The sequence below is a fragment of the Pollicipes pollicipes genome, unplaced genomic scaffold (assembly GCF_011947565.3).
Source record: "Pollicipes pollicipes isolate AB1234 unplaced genomic scaffold, Ppol_2.1 Scaffold_6138;HRSCAF=7277_pilon_pilon_pilon, whole genome shotgun sequence".
Classification (NCBI taxonomy): Eukaryota; Metazoa; Arthropoda; class Thecostraca; order Pollicipedomorpha; family Pollicipedidae; genus Pollicipes; species Pollicipes pollicipes.
This window is the reverse complement of record NW_023596818.1, coordinates 6880221-6899894: the sequence shown is the minus strand read 5'-3', so window position 1 is coordinate 6899894 and position 19674 is coordinate 6880221. Positions and strand designations below refer to the sequence as shown.

Here is a 19674-nt window from a genome sequence, read left to right as displayed (position 1 = left end):
CAAAATATCCTACGCGGCATATATTACACAGCTAGTCCGGCCGGGCTGGACGGCGGTACCCCTCTCCATACGCCTCACGCACGGCAGTATCAACACTCACACCATCAATGCTCACAGGAAACATCACTAAAATGCCACGAAACGCAAAAAAAAAAAACGCTGCGACCTTCCTGATATTCCGAAGCAGTGGGACTTTCGAGTACAGGTAATGAATAATCGATAACAAAGCGAAAACAGTATCAGTACTCGCCTAGTTAGCTATAAGTTCCAGACATCGACACCACCTTTTATAACTCCGTTGGCATAGTGCGCATGCTAAAAGTCTTGCATGCAAACATAACTTGATGGACAGTAGCAGGGTGGCGGGTTGGGTCCAGGGTTAGGACAAGGGGGATGCACAGCTCTGCAGGTCTTGCCTGGGGGACACTTCTTGGCACACGAGCTGGGCTTGCAGCAGTTGCTCTGGTTTGTGTTGTGCCTGCACGAGGAGCCAGCAGGGCAGTCATGATCGGTGATGCACATGTCCCGCACGCAAATAGTCCTATTTGACGGCTCTTGTAGCAGCGATGCATGGCCAGACGGGATGCTCTTCACGCATTTCTCCCCCTTCCTGCACGGTGGAACGCACTTGGGACCGGGGGGCGGCTCGGCCACGCACTGCCCGAGAACGTACTGCGCCGACTTCAATGGACGGCATATCTGGCCCTTCAAGCAGTGGCTGTTATCGCCGCACAAGCGAATGCTCCCCGACTTCAGCTTTAGCGCCGCCGCCAGCGAGCTCAGCAGCACCAGCAGCAGCAGCAGGGTGACAGTGCGAGCCATGGTGACGCCGGGGCGACTCTGCGTCGGTGAGTGCGCCGGTGAGCCGCGCCTGCCATGCTGTCACTGTTCGGACACGGATGTTGAAAGCTATAATGACAGATGATCGAAAGCAAACGTCATTAACTGTGAAGTGACGTGGACCTCATGTGATCGGCTGTCATTGCATGACTGGCCATGGTCATTGCGTGATCAGCCTGTACGTGGCGCTAGAAATTCGGCTGTCCTGGCACAGGCGATGCTCGAAGGCTGTGAACTATAACTATATGATATGTAATTATATCGTAAGGCAAAACAGCTTCGTGTCAGTCACGTATGGTTTTCTGTGCTGACAGTTTGTGTCCTACACATCAAAATATGTCTGTAGCTTTCGCATGGCAGACCAGTTATGCCACTATGCTTCTGCAACTGCAAGTTTAGGTGGGTGTCCTCTATGCCAGCTATGCTATGCTATGGCAGCCATGTCAGTGTTTTTCGAAAAAAAATAGTAGCCCTTAATTTGTTTAGTTTAGTCTAAGCGGTTTTAAGACATCGAAACCGCCAGCGCGCGCGCGCGCGTATGTGTAGCCCGCAGCCGTCCGGGGACCTTTCACACGTCAGCAAATGTCTTGGTACGAACACACCATACGACCGTACAGAAACCCTTTCGCCTCTCGCCAACTAGCATCTGCCGGAACAAGGTTGGGTGCCATGCTACAAAAAGTCAGCGGGAAAAAGTCTTCCAACCTTGGGGACATTTTTCTTGTCCCCTGACTCAATGGCAGGGCGGCAACTGCCCCCCCCCCCCCCTGGCTGCGAACTATGGGAAATTATCAAAGTCCGTTTCGAACACTGGTTGTAGACACAGGCCATAGCTGTGTCCATAATAGCACAGAAATTCTCAACTTTAGATGACGTAGTTGCGACATCAGAAAGAGTGTACCATCTGATCGCAAAGCCATGGGGCGTGATTTTTATGGATGTCAGTCCATCGTGCAGAACCGACGTGCTTAACGGGTTTGAAAGTCATGGACCTTCCCTCCCGCGAACTCATAGAGATAGAGGAACAACATCATGCCTACGTTTTGATTGTTTATTTTCACTCATAGCTCGGTGGGTTGAGACGCGCGCTCGATGTAATGGAAACGAACACAATGGCTATGCAAAATCACACAATTTCGCCCGCAATCGTGCACAAATATCGCAGAGACACGGAACACAGCAGGTGCAGGAAACTGATGCCCTCTGATATCACGCGGCGCCTGATAAGTCTCGCGCCGTCCGTTACCGTTCACTAGCTCGTAACACTGGCCTTCTACCATCCGATTTCCCCGCCGAGCCAGCCTCTTCGGGGGGCGCGGTCCAGCTGTCAGCGCACTTCCGGCGTATGGCCGACCGGGCGGCACGCGTCACAGTGCAGGCAGACAAGATCACTCACCACAAAATCAACACCGCGGACCGGACCGGGCTCCCCATCGATCGCTCCTGCACCGGCCGTCCCCACTCGGAGCACCCGAAAACAAACCGTCGGCACCGGTATGCCGACTTCATTGCTAAGGCGACGGCGGGCCGGAGTGGAGCGGCTCTCCTCATTCTCCTCACTCCGCACAAGGGCCCCGGCGGCACGCTGATTTGCGGCGAATAACAAGCTCTCGGAGGTAACACAAGTAGAAGTCCCGCAACTCGGTGATGACTTAGCGATGATCACTGCCGGCCGCAACACGTCACCGCCGCCGGCCGCAACACAAACATAAGCCTCTTGGTTTCCTGATGACCTAGCGGGAGCCGCTGCCGGCCGTACTCGCATGACCCCCTCGCCCCGGCGACGACTTGGCGACGATCTCTGCTGGCCCTTCGTCTGCAATCGGCCCGCCCCGGTCACAGTTCATCCTTGAGCAGACTGTAGCGACTCTCGGACGGCCCGAGCTTCTTGAAGACGGACTCCGGCGGCGACGTGGGCGGCCGAGTGGTCGGCTGCGTGCCCGCCGCCGCCGCCGGCACTGGCTGGGGGCCGTAGTGGAACTCCCGGTGCAGCTTGCCGGAGTGCAGATCGTCGATGAACTGCTTCAGCCGACCCGGCGACTCCATCTCCTGCGGGGGCGGCCGGCCCGGCGGTGTTACGGCGGCCGGGGCTGCTGGGCCCTATCTCACCGGTGGCGACGCCGCCACAACGGTCACGATCGGCTGAGAGCACTGAATTCGATCTCTCAGATGACTCGAACGTTGAATACAGCGTACAAGCCCGCTGCGCGGTACGGGTGCTGGCTGTTCATTTTGTCTCGGATTTTCATTTTACCCGTATTCCGGAAAAGTCAGCTGCCTACATATGCTAGACACAATGTAGGCAAACAGTAAAAATATGAGAAATCAAACGTACGGCAATATTTACGTTTTAGACGACCAAGACGACCACACGCTACTGGCCGTGGGTACTCTAACCCCAGGAGCTTGCTGCTCGCTTTGAGCTGCCAAATGTCTGCAACATTGCCATCGGCACGCATTTGATGGCCTTCCCTCTTATCACGATGTCTTAACTCCTGCCAGACTCTTCGTAGATTACAACCACTACCCAAAATAACGTTCGTTATGATAACAAACATAGAGTTGCTGGCATCAAAGGTGTCTTGACAGCACTATCACGTCGCCTGTCACGTCGCCCTATCACCTCACATTACTCTATAAAAAGTCTGCCACAAGGGTGCACGTTCTACTGCAGCCGGGTTCTATGCCAATCAGGCCGGTTCTGGATTAATTTTAACCTCAAACTCTTTTTGCTCTTGCACAAAACCCCGCATACATGTGCTGGTGATCAATTTCACGGGAGTATGCCACCTTGTTGAACTTTTCATTTAGATCCATTTATCTGTTTTCACCCGACTGTTAGATCAAACGCGCATGACCTGATCAGTCATACCAGCTTTCTCAAAATCCTTCAGAACGGCCCAGAATTTTGATCTGAAGCAACCGCCCTGCAGAAGCAGTGCCGTTGGCCCCCAGCTGCTCGCAACTATGAGAGTAAAACACTTCATTTGCCCGGTTTTACCGTGTAAGTTCTGTAATATATGGACACACTAGCTTGTCAAAATACTCGTGAAATAAATACTACGAAAGCTTGAAACACGCTATTTTGACAAAAAGATAAGCGAACGCTTCATTGCATGCGGGCTATTACCCCTGAATGCAATGAAACGTTGTACTAAAGCTTTGATGTCTTCCGTACGGCGGTTACAAGTGGCTCTTTTCGAAGCGCACTTTGGCTTTGAGAATGGGAGTATCGTGTGATCCATTGCGACGCACTGGTTCGAGCTTCAACCAATTCGTTTCTCGGCAACTGGCCCCTGCCTTGACCTCTGGGTATACGACAAAATTTGTTTTTATTTGCACCAGTACAGGTGCCACGGCGGTTTACATGACGACGGTGCCGCGACTGCAGGGGAGTGCTGTTACAAGAGGTTGACAGCACAACTTGGACTCGAAAAATTACAAATTGATATCCTCATCTTGTCTTCAAGGTGCTGCAGTGGCACTGCCCAGTGCCATCACTACACGTAACTAGCCCTAAGGTTTCGTCAGAGTATGTTTTTGAAATGCGCCACAAAGACGGGACACTCCCTTAAAGATGACCATTTTCTCGATTTAATACGATTACTTCAGTTTCCCCGTCGCCAGCGACTCACCTTGATGTCGGGGAAGACGTACATGTGGCGAAAGCTATCGATGGCGATCAGCGGCAGGTCCTCCTTCGTCTTCCCCAAATGGTGCAGCGGGTGCGCAAACTGCAGGCCATCCGCCGTGAGGAAGTTGATGCCATCTGCGGCAAGCGAAAACAACCGTTATCGACGGCGACGGACGGGTCACGTGACCGCCGTCGCCGGTGATGCCGACGTGGACGGACAGGTCACGTGACCACGTCGCAAAAAGCGCCTGCGAAAACGGACGGACGGGTCGTCACCCCTCGCTGGAGCCGGGGCCGCCAGAAAGGCGGCAGATACGCCCGCGGCGCTGGCCAGGCCACCGAAAGCCAATGGCACAGCGCTCCGGCCGACACCCGAGCCGTCGCCTCGGCACCAGCGTTCGGCTCCCCGGCGAGACGATCGACTCCGTCCCGAGCCAACCCGGCCAAAAACGGGGCCAGACGACTCCAGCAGTCGGCGCGCCCTCAACGACCAACGGCCAACCACCCACACGCAAAACGCCATCACTGACTTTTCTCCGAGAACAGCTGCTGCTCCACCACGCGGACAAACTGCTGCGGCGTCTCCTTGTCGTCCGGGTGGTGGAAGAGGATCATGAACGGCAGCCGCTCCTCGGTCAGCTCCTCGGCATTTCCGAACGTGATCTCCCGCACCTGGCGGCGGCACGCGTCCGCGTCAGCAGCGCGACCTTACAGCGGCCAGGCGGGCCGGCGTGGGGTCTCGGCGGTCATGCAGTGTCGAGCCGTGCTGACGGCGGCCGCCGGCGCCGCGAGCCGGGGCCTCACACCGATTGTGGTTTGGTCCGCACGCAGGGGGTCCTGAAGCTCCGGCGGATAGCAACGAAGTGGGCCAAGGGGACCGCCCCGAGCTGTGGCACCACATCCGCCTCACAGGGTCAGACCACGTGGTGTTCACGTGGCTTGATACCTGATTATGATAGCGGTACATGATCTTAACGCCTCTGCATGAGTCACAGGTAAAGAAATGGGGCTCTAACCAGTTCCAAGGCATCTGGTATGCCTGTGAATACGCCACTCCTTGTCACAACGGTTGACGAGAGCATTCAAAACGGTACATATCAGAGGCGATGGTGTGAGGCCACTAACCACACAGCAGAGAGCAACACGAGAAGCCCCTCAGCAACCAGATCCACTTAAGGTGGCGTCCGCGGAGTGAGCCCGGAGGCCAGGGTAGTCAGACATAGCCTCGCGGAACCCCCGTGGTTGACCCACAAAGCACCCAAACTATCTATCACAGGGATGCTCCCCTCACGAAACACGAGATTGCCTCACCAAAGAGCCTGACACCCTAGACAGCCACACACAGTCCCTCTAAACAGCCGGACAGTCCCCTAAACGGTCGGACGCTGCCCCTTCTCGTAAGCAGCCGGGGCCGTCACCACCACTTCTGACTGACCAGCGGCACGCAGGCCCTCTGCGCCCAGTCGGTGAGCTTCTGCGTGTTCATGATGTCCAGGTTGGGCAGCGACACCTCCTCGGAGGAGCCGGCCTTGCGCACCACCACCGTGTCCCGGCCGGAGGGCAGCAGGTGGCGAAACGCCTCCCTGCCGACCGACACACGCCGCGCGCGTCCCGTCACGTGGCCCGGCCGGCGCCGTGCGGTGTACCGCACTAGCAGTCGGGCCGTCTTCCTTCGCCAGCGGATCTGCACTGTCATGTCAGCGCTGCTGCATCAGTGGCCGATGCGTTGCTAAAGCTCGACATCGTGATATTTAGGCAGTTACATGTCCACGTCATTTTACCCATATATCCTAGTTATTGTCTTTCCCTGCATATGCATGCATGTTCTACAACCGCTCGACTGCTTCACGTGGCCGGAAGAGAAGCGGAACAGACGCTATGACATCGACCGTCAGCCGCGGCTCTGGACCAGCTGGCACAGCGCCGCAGCTGTGTCAGGCCGGCCAGCGCCCAGCCGCTATCCACAGCAACAGTCAGTCGCCAGAGACGGCTGGCAAATGGCGGCTCATGTCGACAAGCCATCATGATGGCTGGCAAATGGCAACTCATGTCGACAATCCATGATGATGGCTGGCAAATGGCAGCTCATGTCGACAATCCATGATGGCTGGCAAATGGCAACCCATGACGACAATCCGTGGCTGGCAAATGGCAGCTCATGTCAACAATCCGGACGGCACCGGGAAGATCTTTCAAGAGCGCGTGGCGAATGTCACATGATCTGGCAACGCCACATCTTCTGGCACTCGAGCTGTGCCCTCGTGCACTCACGTGGCACTCGTGGTGAGTGCTGCGTGCTCCTTTGCGTTCCCAAGATGTACGGTTGGCACGCTTGTGGAATGCCAGGCCCCGAAGAACTACATTTTCACCAAAGACTCGCCGTAACCGGCTTGCAAGCATGCTGCTTGCAACCCCAAATTACGTCGCTATTTAAGCTATGCTAGTCAAGATTATTTATTTCCTGGTGAAAACTCGTCTCTCCGGTCCGGTATAATGAGCAAGCTATGCCGACGAGACGCGATGTCGTCAGTGGTGATATTGCACTGCATACAACTCTCCTAAGCAGCTATAAATATCAGAAGTGTATTTTCCTACTCAGCCATGGGAGAAGGGGGTCCAGCCCCCCACCAGAGTTGGACTACAGCTCCCTCCACGACTTCGAGAAGAAAGTGAGCGGAATCGGTAGACAAACCCATTTGCTAACTATTTTGAGGGTATGTTACATCATTCTAGCTGTTCAGCCCCCTCTCCAAATCATTTTTTTTGCAAAACTATGCTCCCGATAAATATGCATGCCATGCAGCATTTGACTGAATCGCGGTGAATTACCGTCCAATAAATGCAACTGATCGTACATATGGGATCCAAAATTAATATCGTCAAAGGTTGACAGCCTGTACTACCGAAGAAAATTCTGTCTTTCCTCTCCGTCTCCTACCACCACGCTAGCTCAGACTGGGAACGCGATTGAGCCCGCAGCCAAAAAGGTGTCAGATAATATGGCGTTGCCAGTTGCCAGATCACGTGATATTTGTCACACACTCTTGAAAGACCATCCAGCCGTCACTGTGCTGCCCGCCGCCAGCGTCACCTCGCCCCTGCTCAATCCGGTGACGTCCTACCCAAAGCCGGCGATCATGTGGCACTCGTCCTTCAGCGCCGTGGCCATGCGCTGGAACGACTGGTAGTTGGTGGACGCCCGGCTCTCGAAGTAGCCGATCACTTGACCCTTCTTCTCCTGGAAAACGAGAAGTGGGGTCATGTCACGCAGTCGCAGTTCGACGCACTCAACCTTTTTCTTAAGAGGATGTGACGCACATGATCACGTCCCTGTTATGGAGCGCCTGCATCGACCACATCCATCAGCCGTTTTCGCCAGCCAGTGCATCGGTCATGGGCAGTCGGGATCGCCTGATGGTTCTTGAAAAAACAAGACGGTGCGTGCCGCGGTACGGAAGAATCGTTATGAACCCGAGTTACAAACGGAAGGTTCACAAGACACCGGGCAAGTCCACGGGGATATGTTGAACGAAGCATTTAGTGGCGGCTTGCAAGATGTCTTCGACAGGTCAGTAGATCACCTGGCGTCTGACCGCCCTGGCGTTCTCCCGCATTGTATATGGAACGACAGCTAAATACAACTCAAACCTTCCACGGCATCGGGTTTGATCCCCGAATTAGAATCTCTCCATCACTTCCGATGTTTTCCGTCGCATCACAGTCAGGCTCCCAGGAATACTCGACCACACTTTCAAAATGCGCGATCTTCGTACTCTATACAAAAGAGCGCCTCGTCACCGAAGTGAGCCGTTGGTTCTCTGATCTCTCGTCACCACAGTGAACGGTTGGCGCTCAGCCCTCTCAACACAGCGAGCCGCTGGTGCTCTGCGCCCTCGTCACCACAATGAGCCGTTGGTTCTGGGCCCACGTCACTACAGCGAGCCGATGGTGCTCTGCGCCCTCGTCACCACAGTGAGCCGTTGGTGCTGAACCTACGTCACTACAGCGAGCTGTTGGCGCTCTGCGCCCCCGTCACCACAGTGAACCGTTGGTGTCCTACGCCCTCGTCACCACAGTGAGCCGTTGGTGCCCTACGCCCTCGTCACCACAGCGAGCCGTTCACTCTGCGCTCGAGACCATGAACCGCCTGCCGATAAATCCGAAAGGATCGCCACCACTCCCGTTGGAAGTGCGAGTGCGAGGAGCCCCGGTTATTTCGGAGATCAGCCGGGCCAGGGGCGCGGGGGACGCCCTTTGGCCGGTCACGGCGGCCGCCCCGGGCCGGCCTAGGTCGCCCTGGTCGACCCCAATGTAGCGGGGGAGCGACACGACACCCGGCGGCACACCGGCGCGCCACCCGGGGCATCTTGAAGTGGCACCTTACCGCTTCGTGTCTGATCGTATCTTGTTTAGGTTAAAGCCCTTCAGTGTCTCGAAATTGTTCAACGCTTCCCAACTGAACACAGCACAAAGAGCAGAATTCTGACAACATCAATGCACCGTTCCCATCCCCTCTGCTCGCGTAAGATTAGCGGCACATCTTTATAAAACACCACGGACGGCACCCCAGCCTGCATCGCCCCCAGTCGCACGCAGGCCCAACAGCCGCGGTGCACCGGCTCTTTCCACAGCGATCACCAGATGGCCCGCAACGGACGGAAGGGATAGATGGCGCTCGCGACACCACACCCCCAGGCCATCCGGCTGCCGGCGGCGCACACCGACCTCTCGCAGGTCGCTGGTGGCGTTGATGACCCGCACCGGGTCGCGCAGCTCGTCCTCGAGGAAGCGCACGAGCGCCTCGGCGCTGCGCTGGCCGCGGTACTCTGACTTGGCCGGGTGGCCGTTACGCAGCAGCTTCAGCGTCGGGTACTTGCTGATGTGAAACCGGGACGCGATCCCGTCTGGGGAAGAGCACGTGCACACTACGTCAAGGCACTGATGACTGTACCCCGCACCAGGGGAGTCAGGTACACACTGTCTCAGGGCATAGGCCGCTGTACCCCGCACCAGGGGAGAGTCAGGTACACACTGCGTCAGTACGCAGACGGCTGTACCCCACGTCAGGGAAGTCAGGTGCACGCTGGGCCGGGGCACAGACGGCTGTACCCCACGCCAGGGGAGAGCAGGTGTACCTCGCGGCATGCGGGAGAGACATGTGACAGCCTTTTGAGTGAACGGTACGCTTCACTCCATAGGCAGGGAACGTGATACAGAAGAGAACATAAGTATGAAACACAACGTAATATATAACGTTCTTCACTCCATGTTTGGCACGGGAAACGTAACATCAAGAACGGGGTCTATCACCTAAAAAATTACCTTGCGTTACGGATTGCAAAGCAAGTTGAACACGGCAGCTCTAAATGTTTCTTGAGGCACGTTTCAATCATCGCACGGCCGTCTGCCTTGTGTCCACGGATGGATGCGTGTTTACAAACCCAGCTCGGCGCAATGCGTGCCGACACATTAATTATATACTCATTATCATTTAAAGAGAGAATGGGATTTCGCCGCGTCACGCAATGCGCCTGGACTCGGTGCCTCAATAGTTGTCTCCAGAGCTATCCACTGTAGTCCCCGCTATCGGACAGTTGGATGCGGTACATTTGCTAAAGTCGAACCTCAAGCTGCACCGTACGTGAGTTAAGCTTTCAGAGCTGGACGTTGGACGGCAAATCGTGTTTTGTCGGGTGGAGCAACGTCATTTGCGATGGACGGCCCCGTTTCCTACGATTTAGCACAGGTGCCTGTGTGGCGCCTGCTATAGACCGACCGCGCATGGCTGCCAAAGACGGGCAGGCGCGCTCCTGCGTCCGGCGAGAGACAGGTGTACCCCGCGGCCGGAGCTGGTGGGCCCATCTCGCGCGGAGCTGACACCTTGGACCGTTTGTACATGTGAACCGCGGAAATGGGTGGATCAGGAGCACCTCGAAACAGACAGGCGCGCAGTGCGTCGTGGAAAACCCACGCGTATCTCCAGCGACAGCGAAGTGCCAAGACGTCCCCGGCAGCATAGTTTTACGTGCGATTCGACCGGTTAGCTTTAATAATATTCAGTAATATTTTCACACGCGATTCAGCCGTTTCAGTCTGAAAGCGCTCGCGCTGCAGGGGGGGGGGGGGACTCCCACGGGCAGGTGCAAATGTCAGCTGTCACCGGGCACAGGTGCGAGTCAGCCGTGACCCCTGCTGTCAGCCAGCGCCGTCCGGCGCCGTCTGGCCCGCCAACGCGCCGGCCGCGGTCGGGAGACGGGTTGGCAACGACGGGAAGCGCACGGGCAGTGCTCCTGTTCAGTGCACGATGCTGCTGTGGTGGCATCGTCATATGAGTACAGAAGTAGTGCATGTTTTGTAACGATCGAACTGTCTGTCCTGTGATCCGAACGGAGTCGAGTGCCGGCCACGGCGGCCAACAGCCGCCCCCGATAAGAACACCCGTGTGAAAGCCTGTTGTCTAAATGACCTTGTCCATCACTGGGATAGATAAAAAAAACATGGTTGAACACATCAGCCAATGCCTTAACCATTACGCGCGCTTGGAAATAATTTCGGGACCAGGCACGATACGTGGGGCATGCCATCATGGGGCGGTTAACGACACTCGCGCGCGCCCCACCCGGTTTGCAACTCTGATCGCCTCGAAGCAAATTTTGGAGCGGGGGGGGGGGAGAGGAGGGGGGCTGTAGCGAGGACTCACACGCTTCTAACTCGCGACCCCACAGTGGGTTTCCGAGCGCTCAACATTTACCAGCGCCGACCGCCAGTGGATCACCATCAGCCAGTCCTCTAATGACGCCACAGCACGCGCGTCGGTGACCAGAGCGTAGCGATCTCCGCAGGCGGCTACAATGCGGGCATGCGCCCGGCCCGCGGCGCCGTTGTGCGCCGGCGAGCTCGCGATGACAGCTGGACGCCCGTCGAGGGCTCACCCTGCTGGTCGCAGTCGACCTTGCCCATGACGACCCTGCCGCCGTCGAACCGGGAGGCGGCGAGGTCGGCGGCGCTGTCCCACACAGGCGCCAGCATGTTGCTGAAGCGACACCAGTCGGCGTAGAAGTTCACAAACACCAGCTCGGTGGAGGCTGCGGCAGGAGGTCCCGTCAGTCGACCAAACACCAGCGGTTGGCTGAGGCCAGTGTCGTGTGTGGCACCCTAGGCCGGTGTCGTGTGTGGTAGCCTAGGCCGGTGTCGTGTGGTAGCCTAGCCCGGTGTCGTGTGTGGTAGCCTGGGTCGGTATCGTGTGTGGCAGCCTGTGTCGGTGTCTTGTGTGGTAGCCTACGCTGATGTCGTTTGTGGTATCCTAGGCCGGTGTCGTGTGTGGTAGCCTAGGCCGGTGTCGTGTGTGGTAGCCTGGGTCGGTGTCGTGTGTGGTAGCCTGGGTCGGTGTCGTATGTGGTAGCCTGGGTCGGTATCGCGTATGGTAGCCTAGGTCGGTGGCGTGTGTGGTAGCCTGGGCCGGTGTCGTGTGTGGTAGCCTAGGTCCGTGTCGTGTGTGGTAGACTAAGTCGGTGTCGTCTGTGACAGCCTAGGCCCGTGTCGTGTGTGGTAGACTAGGTCGGTGTCGTGTGTGGTAGCCTAGGCCGGTGTCGTGTGTGGTAGCTTAGGCCCGTGTCGTGTGTGGTAGACTAAGTCGGTGTCGTGTGTGGTAGCCTAGGCCGGTGTCGTGTGTGGTAGCCTAGGCCCGTGCCGTGTGTGGTAGACTAGGTCGGTGTCGTCTGTGACAGCCTAGGCCCGTGTCGTGCGTGGTAGACTAGGTCAGTGTCGTGTGTGGTAGCCTGAGTCGGTGTCGTATATGGTAGCCTGGGGCATTATCGTGTGTAGTCAACTAGCACGCGACATTGCTGCGGGATGCCCAGCGCTCCAGCTCCGGCCAGACAGACCAAGCCATTGCAGTACTGCCAAATTAACGGCTACATACATTTTAAGCTAGACTACATTTAATATCCAACACACCACGTCACAATCATAGGCTCAGTGCAGCACTGGCACAGCACAGCACAGTACCACTAATGCACGCACTGATCTGTGGCAAGTACAGCAGTAGAGCTTGGATGTCAAAAATTATAGAAAATTAGATTCATCAAAGTGGCCACCAAAATCTTGGCTCCCAGACTCCAAGGCAATGATGCATTGATGGGTACCGCCCTGCCACATTAATGAAAGTCCAACAGGAACTGAATAATTGAAGAACTATACACAAACTTTGAATCCATTTCCTGTCCCTTGGCCAAGCACAACACACCAGTTAATGAAAGACAGCTTCAGAACATAATCAGTAAGTACTTGCCTTCACTAAAACACTTGTAGAGGCCAGTCATACATGCTTACTAGCATGGAAGGAGAATCAATACCTCCCCATGAAATTATCACAATAAAAGGTGGTTTCATCCATCAGACATATAAATGACACAAATGGCGGGTGCATGTTCTTACCTATTGTTTTGTCAAAGTTTTCAGACGTGAACTGCACTGCACCCGAGTTTGAACACTGGATGTGCACCATCAGCAGCTGAAAGAAATCAACAGGCTTGTCATCTGATACAATTTGACATCAAATTTTTCACAGCTAATGCAAGTAGTCCCACTTTGAGAGAGCATCAGGGCAATATTCAAAGCATTTTATGATGCGCCATAGTGCAAAATCTGTTGTTTTTTTGCTTCACAGGTTTTGCAAATATAGCAACCTTTGGCCGTCTTCAGCCGTAACATGCTAATTCTGTCTATGTGTTTAATTTATTTTACCACCAACAGAGCAGAGCCCAATCGACAAGCAAAGTATTTCATACCAAATTCAAAAACAGGCAATTCATCTGAAGCATAATGCAGTATCAAGAAAACAATGGATGACATGCCATAACGGTGATCGAAGACGCCACAGTACAGAGTTCAATCACAGTCGATAACAAGCACTCTAACATACAAAGCTGTCGTAAGACACCCACGCTCGTATTACTTGCCAGTAAAGTGTCCATAAAGCTTGGCAGCCTACAGAACAGACGGCTCTAAGCTATTTTGATGAGAGCGCGCTGTTCGGTGAGCCTAACTTAAGCGCGGAACGGTCAAGGCCGCGCGTGCGATGAGAAACAGGTGAACATGACTTGAGAGCCCAAATCTCACGGGGGAGATGTTTCTCAGATGAGGGTATATCGTGCAGCACTCTTTGCGCTACTAGGGGTGGGATTTTGAACTGTAGCAGATGGGTATTCTACGGAAGAGCCGCTGTTTTCCTGGATGATGCATGATTAGGCTACCGAATGAGCAGCGTGCGCAGTTCTCTGTCGACCCACAAAATGTCATGTGGACCATGAGCGGTAATTGGCTGCCCCGTCCCGATCACGCTCCTATATTCTGCCGTCAATCGCAGGCTCGCAAACTACGCCATCATCACTGCGATTCGGCTGAATTTTGGCCTGCTGGGACCGCCTTGTCAAGACGGAATACGGAGGTGCGTGCTTGCGTGCCCCCACTGACTACGTCAGAGATATGTGAGAAATTAGTTTGGTATTCAGTGCTATAAAAACAAATCACGAATGCTGGAGTGTATTAAGTTACACACGTGTTTACGGCCAATTCTGCCGAAAAATACTTGATCGGGAGAGGACATCAGAGATATACTTGGTCTGGAGGTGGGAAGGCCAGCCTGAGCATTTGAGATTGTGGAGGATCGACGGTCGGCCCCATCTGACAGATAATGCTTCGTCATAATCCAGATCCCTCCACGCCTTCCACTACCATTAGCTGGGGACGCGAAACGGCTGAAAAACTCGTATCACCGGCAAGCAGGAAGCAGCCGCATTCAATGCGACGCAGATGATCTTCAATACACGGTGAAAAGGAGTCACCCTCCACAGGGCCATGGGCCAACCGCTTTTCAATCGAAAGTGTTCCGTTGACCACGAGCCTATGACGCCAATCGGACAGATACGAGACGAATCCCCGCAGTGCACGTTCCCTCGAATGGTGGGCGTGCGGGGGAGGAGCATATGGTTGACGTTCTGAAAGCGCAGCTGAATAACCAATGTAAATGGCACGCGTCTGGCATCAGTCCAATATGGCCTCCCAGGCAGACTTAACATAAACATTAACGCTCGGGTTGCCCCAACGCCTCGGACTTAAACCATGCCGCTCAGGCTGCAGCACGAACGAAACATAGTGGGGGACAGCTCATCACACACAGTGCATGCCGTGACGTTCCCAAAAAGGGGCAGCAGGGATATCAAACTGCATTCTGAAGGCTCCTTCTCTGTGTAGGTTCATGCCATGACGCTCCCAAAAAGGGGCAGCAGGGATATCAAACTGTATTCTGAAGGCTCCTACTGTCCTCTCCATTGAACATTGATATCATATTTGCCAACTGCACAACGTCAGGAAGGCACCGCAACTCAGCGAGTGGCCTGCATACAGACTTTGGTGGGGCGACGGCTACCTCGTCCGCACCGTTGGTGGGAAGACGGCTACCCTCGTCCGCACCCTTGGTGGGGTGACGGCTACCCCGTCCGCACCCTTGGCGGGGTGACGGCTACCTCGTCCGTACCCTTGGTGGGAAGACGGCCACCTCGTCTGCGACCCTTGGTGGGGTGACGGCTACCCCGTCCGCACCCTTGGCGGGGTGACGGCTACCTCGTCCGTACCCTTGGTGGGAAGACGGCCACCTCGTCTGCGACCCTTGGTGGGAAGACGGCTACCTCGTCCGCACCCTTGGTGGGGTGACGGTTACCCCGTCCGCACCCTTGGCGGGGTGACGGCTACCTCGCCGCACACTCATTGATAACATGATCACTGATATGTCAGTCCCAAATGCCCTCATCCCACACCCACCACACACACAATGCGGCCAGCACAGCTGCAGCAGGTACTCCCAAATGGCAGAATGGCCCGCCTACGCAACACGACGTGTCTGGAGAACTAGCACACCGGATTGATTGGCACATTTCGCATCATGAAGCACGGCAACGGGAGCCGGACAATCCGGAATTAGAGCCTGTTCGGGGTTATACAAGACTCGCCACACACACAGCTTCCCTGCCACACACTTTGATCTCGAAGTCATCAGTGAGCTTGTTAAAGTGCTTATCTACTTAAAATTGGACACAGACTTGTAACAGGTCTTCTGCCCGAAAACTCAGCCGCGGTCGCGGGTCTGGGTTTTTCCGCGGTCCCCGGAAAGCTGTCTCGTTCGGCTGGATGGAAGCCCGCACCACAGCGCCGGGCCAGAAGGGGAGGGGGGAGGGGCAATTGGCACTGGAGGATCACTGCGGGCATGATCGGCATGCTGCCGGACTCCAGCACTGTGTAGGAGCCGTCTCCCGCTCTGCCAGCCCGCCCTCATCCAGCGGTCAACAGGGGACCAGGGAGGGGCCCTTGCACACATCAACAAAGACCATGTGCTTGGACCACCTGCCAGCAGATTACTGACACACTGGGGTATGTGATTGTCTCCTCACGGGCAAAGATCAGAAAACTACTGCACGCACTGACCGATGCTGAAATACACCTAGATGACAATGTCATTTATTAAGAGGGTGCTGCAGTCATGATACTATCAGTACATCACCAATTAACCCCATTTTAATGGCAAAATGCAGAATCATTGTGATATTAAGGAAGCTACTCAAACTCAAACCACTCAAAACTCAAACCAAACTCAAAAACACCTTTGATTTTTAACTAGGGTACTGGTTCACAGCAGAAACCTGTCTAAATATGACCCACTGGTTAGCTCCATGATCACTAAAAACAGTTATATGATGGGGATCCCCATCCACAGGTTTCACCCAATGCTCACTGAAATTCCATCCAAATATCCAGTGGGCTTAATGTTTGAAGCTCGCGTAAGCAAATGGACCAGCACTGTTACTGGACACTGCAAATACAGAGTGTCAATACACTAAAATGCAGAGTGTCAAGGCAGGATACTGATCTTCTTACCATTCCAGAGGACTGGGAATCCTAAAAGATCCTAAAGGCTTGATGTAATAGACAACCTATTCCTAAATATTTCTGATAATCCTGCTGGTTAACATTATGACTGGATTATGATGTACACAGAACAAACATCACCCTAGTTTCATCCCAATCAATATTTCTTTCACAGCAGCAAATTATGCATGTGCAAATGCAATATTATTCATATTTAGAAACATATACAGGAGTTTACAGGGTAAACAGGAGTTAACAATCAGGAGAGAGAGTGAAAAACTGGATATTTCTTTTAAAGAAAGCCAGTAAAAAGCAAGTCTGAAGTGTAGCAGGCTTGTGAAATCTCTTAAATGATGTATGACAACATTAATACAACTAAAGTTCTAATTTCTTTAGCTATATATGCATGCCTTCAATTATGTACATACCGATGCTTACAATTAATGCTAAAAAAGGCAAATATTTAGAGACCATCACATAATATCCCCATGTATAAAATGATAGCATATATAGTACCCAGACATACCATGACAGCATATGATAAATGAGATATGTGTGACACATGCAAAATAGCTCTGCCATAACACAATCTGATCACACATGCTATGAACTATGTCACAGCTTCAAACTGTAAGAGATACATGTTACACTGAACAAGTCCATAGTACTGGAGACTTTGCTGGAGATGCAATAGAGCAGCAAAATTGCAGCCAATGCCAACCAAAACTTTAGAAATCTCAGTTTGGTTGGTGCATGATCACCAACTACAGCACATGGGGAGCAAATGTTTTATGGAGGGAAGATGCAAAAGTCATTTCAGGAGAAGTGCTCCAAATCATTTTTCACAGAAACACTTGGAAACTTTTCCATACTTTGGTATTACCTAGGTTTGATGCGCAAGAGCACAAGGTGCAACAATGTAGTGCAGCTGTCTAGCATATGGGATGTATTTTCAAGAGGCCACCTACAGAGCACACATGCAGAACCTCAGGCCAGGCTAAATTTTCATCAATTTTCAACCTATTTTTGTGTTTTGACACATCTTGAAGGCACTTTTGTTTGAAATATAAATAGCGACATTGTAAATCCTTGCAACATTGGCTCTTTATGCACCATTATAGGCACCACAATCGCGGATTTGATACTTACAGTGTGCATGCTCTGAAACTATTGCCGTAACACCGCCGCTATGCCTGAAATATTGGGTGTAACGTGTATTTCAGCAGTATGGCTTCCAGGCATGACTCGTCACTTACCATCACAGTTAACAGCTGTTCCTTCCCCATGAATACCGCCTCGCGATAACCCATCGCAACCCTTCCCTATGATAAAAAATGTTATTTAACAAATTTCCTGTGCATGGGGGGCACGCAATGGTACAATCGTACGAGAAACGTGCCCCTACTCCATGCCATCCAGTGACCACGAACGTCCTCCAACCACCAGCACAGCCAAACGTCGCGGAATACAATATCGACGTTGATGGCGCATCAACAGAGAGAGCTATTCCGGATACCTTAAAAAACTGACATGCCTAGTAGATAGACTCATTCTCAGAAGCTGTGTATCTAATCAATTATAAATTTACCTTAAGCTATTAAACGTAATAAAGTACGGTAGATAAAATTGTCGTGAGGGATAAACTGTGAAATATCTAAAAATGTGGCCCAACAATTTTATATGCCTACACAGGCAGCACAATTAGGGGAGTTTTTCGTTCCAATAGCGAAAAATTTTCGCCATTCGACCATTATGTTTTTGTCAACATTTGCAGTCGTTCCTTGTTCGTCAGCTTATGACAGGGAATTGGTGGCGATAATAATTACCTGCGAATCAATGCGGTGGCTCAGCTAGGCAACACCCACCACTGACATTTACACATAAAATTAATCTAAACAAATGTGATTATGGCTGAAAAAGGTGTCACTCCCAAGAAGGGTTTTGGGCTGAGGCTGAGGATTAGTGAGATGAGGCTGAGGCTTTTATGGGGCTGAGTATTAGTGAGAGCAGTCACTATCTCTAGACTCCTATTGGCCCGCAGAAGCCGCCCTTCTTGCTAGGATGACAGGCAGGCGATGCCACATAGTCTGCGCTATCAAGCGCGTCCAAAAGCGGCGCACGGCGTCCGCCCCTCGGCGTTACTTGCAGTGGCCAACGCCGATCGGTTTTACGAAAACTGGAACCCGGGTGTTGCGTGCATAAAGGTTGCGTTTGCGTGCTCCGCAGGTGGCACCCGAGCAGCATCGATAGATGTATAGATGTCGATACAAGGTCTACCGGCAAGTGGCGTCGCCTCGCTACGCGGTCGCTGGAGTAGCTAGTGAACCCTTTTGCTTCGGAGTCAGCTGACGTGGCGAGGGGCGCGGTGTTTGACGTGCGCCGCTGGAAGCCGTCTGTTTCGTCAACAGCGATAGCGGAAATTGCTCTGGTAAGAGAGCTATATTTGCCTTTTTATCGGACTTTTCTGTCCTCAAAATGTAGCATTCGTGACATAAAAGCTGCGGAATTTGTGCTGAGTAAATATACGCCAAGTCAAATCTGGTGAGACATATTTGAGGCGTCGTTAAAGTGCTTCGATGTATGCGATACCATAGTTCGTCTAGTTCAAAATACATCGTGATAAGTTAGTATTCGGTGTGTCAAGTAATATATGATGATAACTTTGCTGTCACTTCTAGATTTGTTGTATTCTGGCTACGTATGGTTCCAGTATGGTTCCGGTATGGTGTCCGGGTACACCATGTACGCAAACTTTAATCTATCTCTGCCCAACCTCGGATCTGGTGGTAGGAGAGGCATATGTGTCTATGTGTCCAACTTACTAAATGCAGCTGAACACTCATTTGGGTCAAGTTCTCTGTAGCAAGTGTGGCTGAAGATGGTTTTGAGTGGGAAGGACGCCCTGTTGCCTGGTTGCATATACAGAAATGCATCAGGCAACATCCAAGGCATTGTGGGCCAATTGGAAGACTTTATTCAGAGAACATGCAGAGCCCACTTTTCTCACTTGATGGTTGTAGGTGACTTTAGCTTGCCTCAGATTGACTGGACAACAGAGCGGCCATCAACTCCAGAGAGTCACCCAACCCACTCACTAATAGATTCCATCTAGGACTGTTTTTTGTTCCAGCATGTCCAGCAGCCAACACGCTACCGGGTTGGTGAAGCGCCTCGCGTTCCGGATCCCATTTTCACAAACGAGGAGGGCATGGTGAGCCAAATCGAATACCTGTCTGGGCTAGGTAACGGTGACCATGTGGTAATCAGGTACACTTTGG

At 53.2% G+C, this 19674-nt stretch overlaps 1 protein-coding gene across 1 annotated transcript; it reads right to left on the bottom strand.

Moving 5' to 3' along the window:
- Positions 1-1873: 1873 nt before the first annotated feature.
- LOC119106129 (endoplasmic reticulum resident protein 44) lies at positions 1874-17847 on the bottom strand. Its single transcript, XM_037229727.1, has 9 exons — positions 17653-17847; positions 12911-12986; positions 11407-11559; positions 9200-9378; positions 7597-7712; positions 5910-6057; positions 5005-5158; positions 4476-4609; positions 1874-2889 (listed from the first exon to the last, which is right to left on the bottom strand). Exons 1-9 carry the CDS (start codon positions 17704-17706, stop codon positions 2677-2679), a joined length of 1227 nt encoding a protein of 408 aa, XP_037085622.1. The 5' UTR covers positions 17707-17847; the 3' UTR covers positions 1874-2676.
- Positions 17848-19674: the final 1827 nt, after the last annotated feature.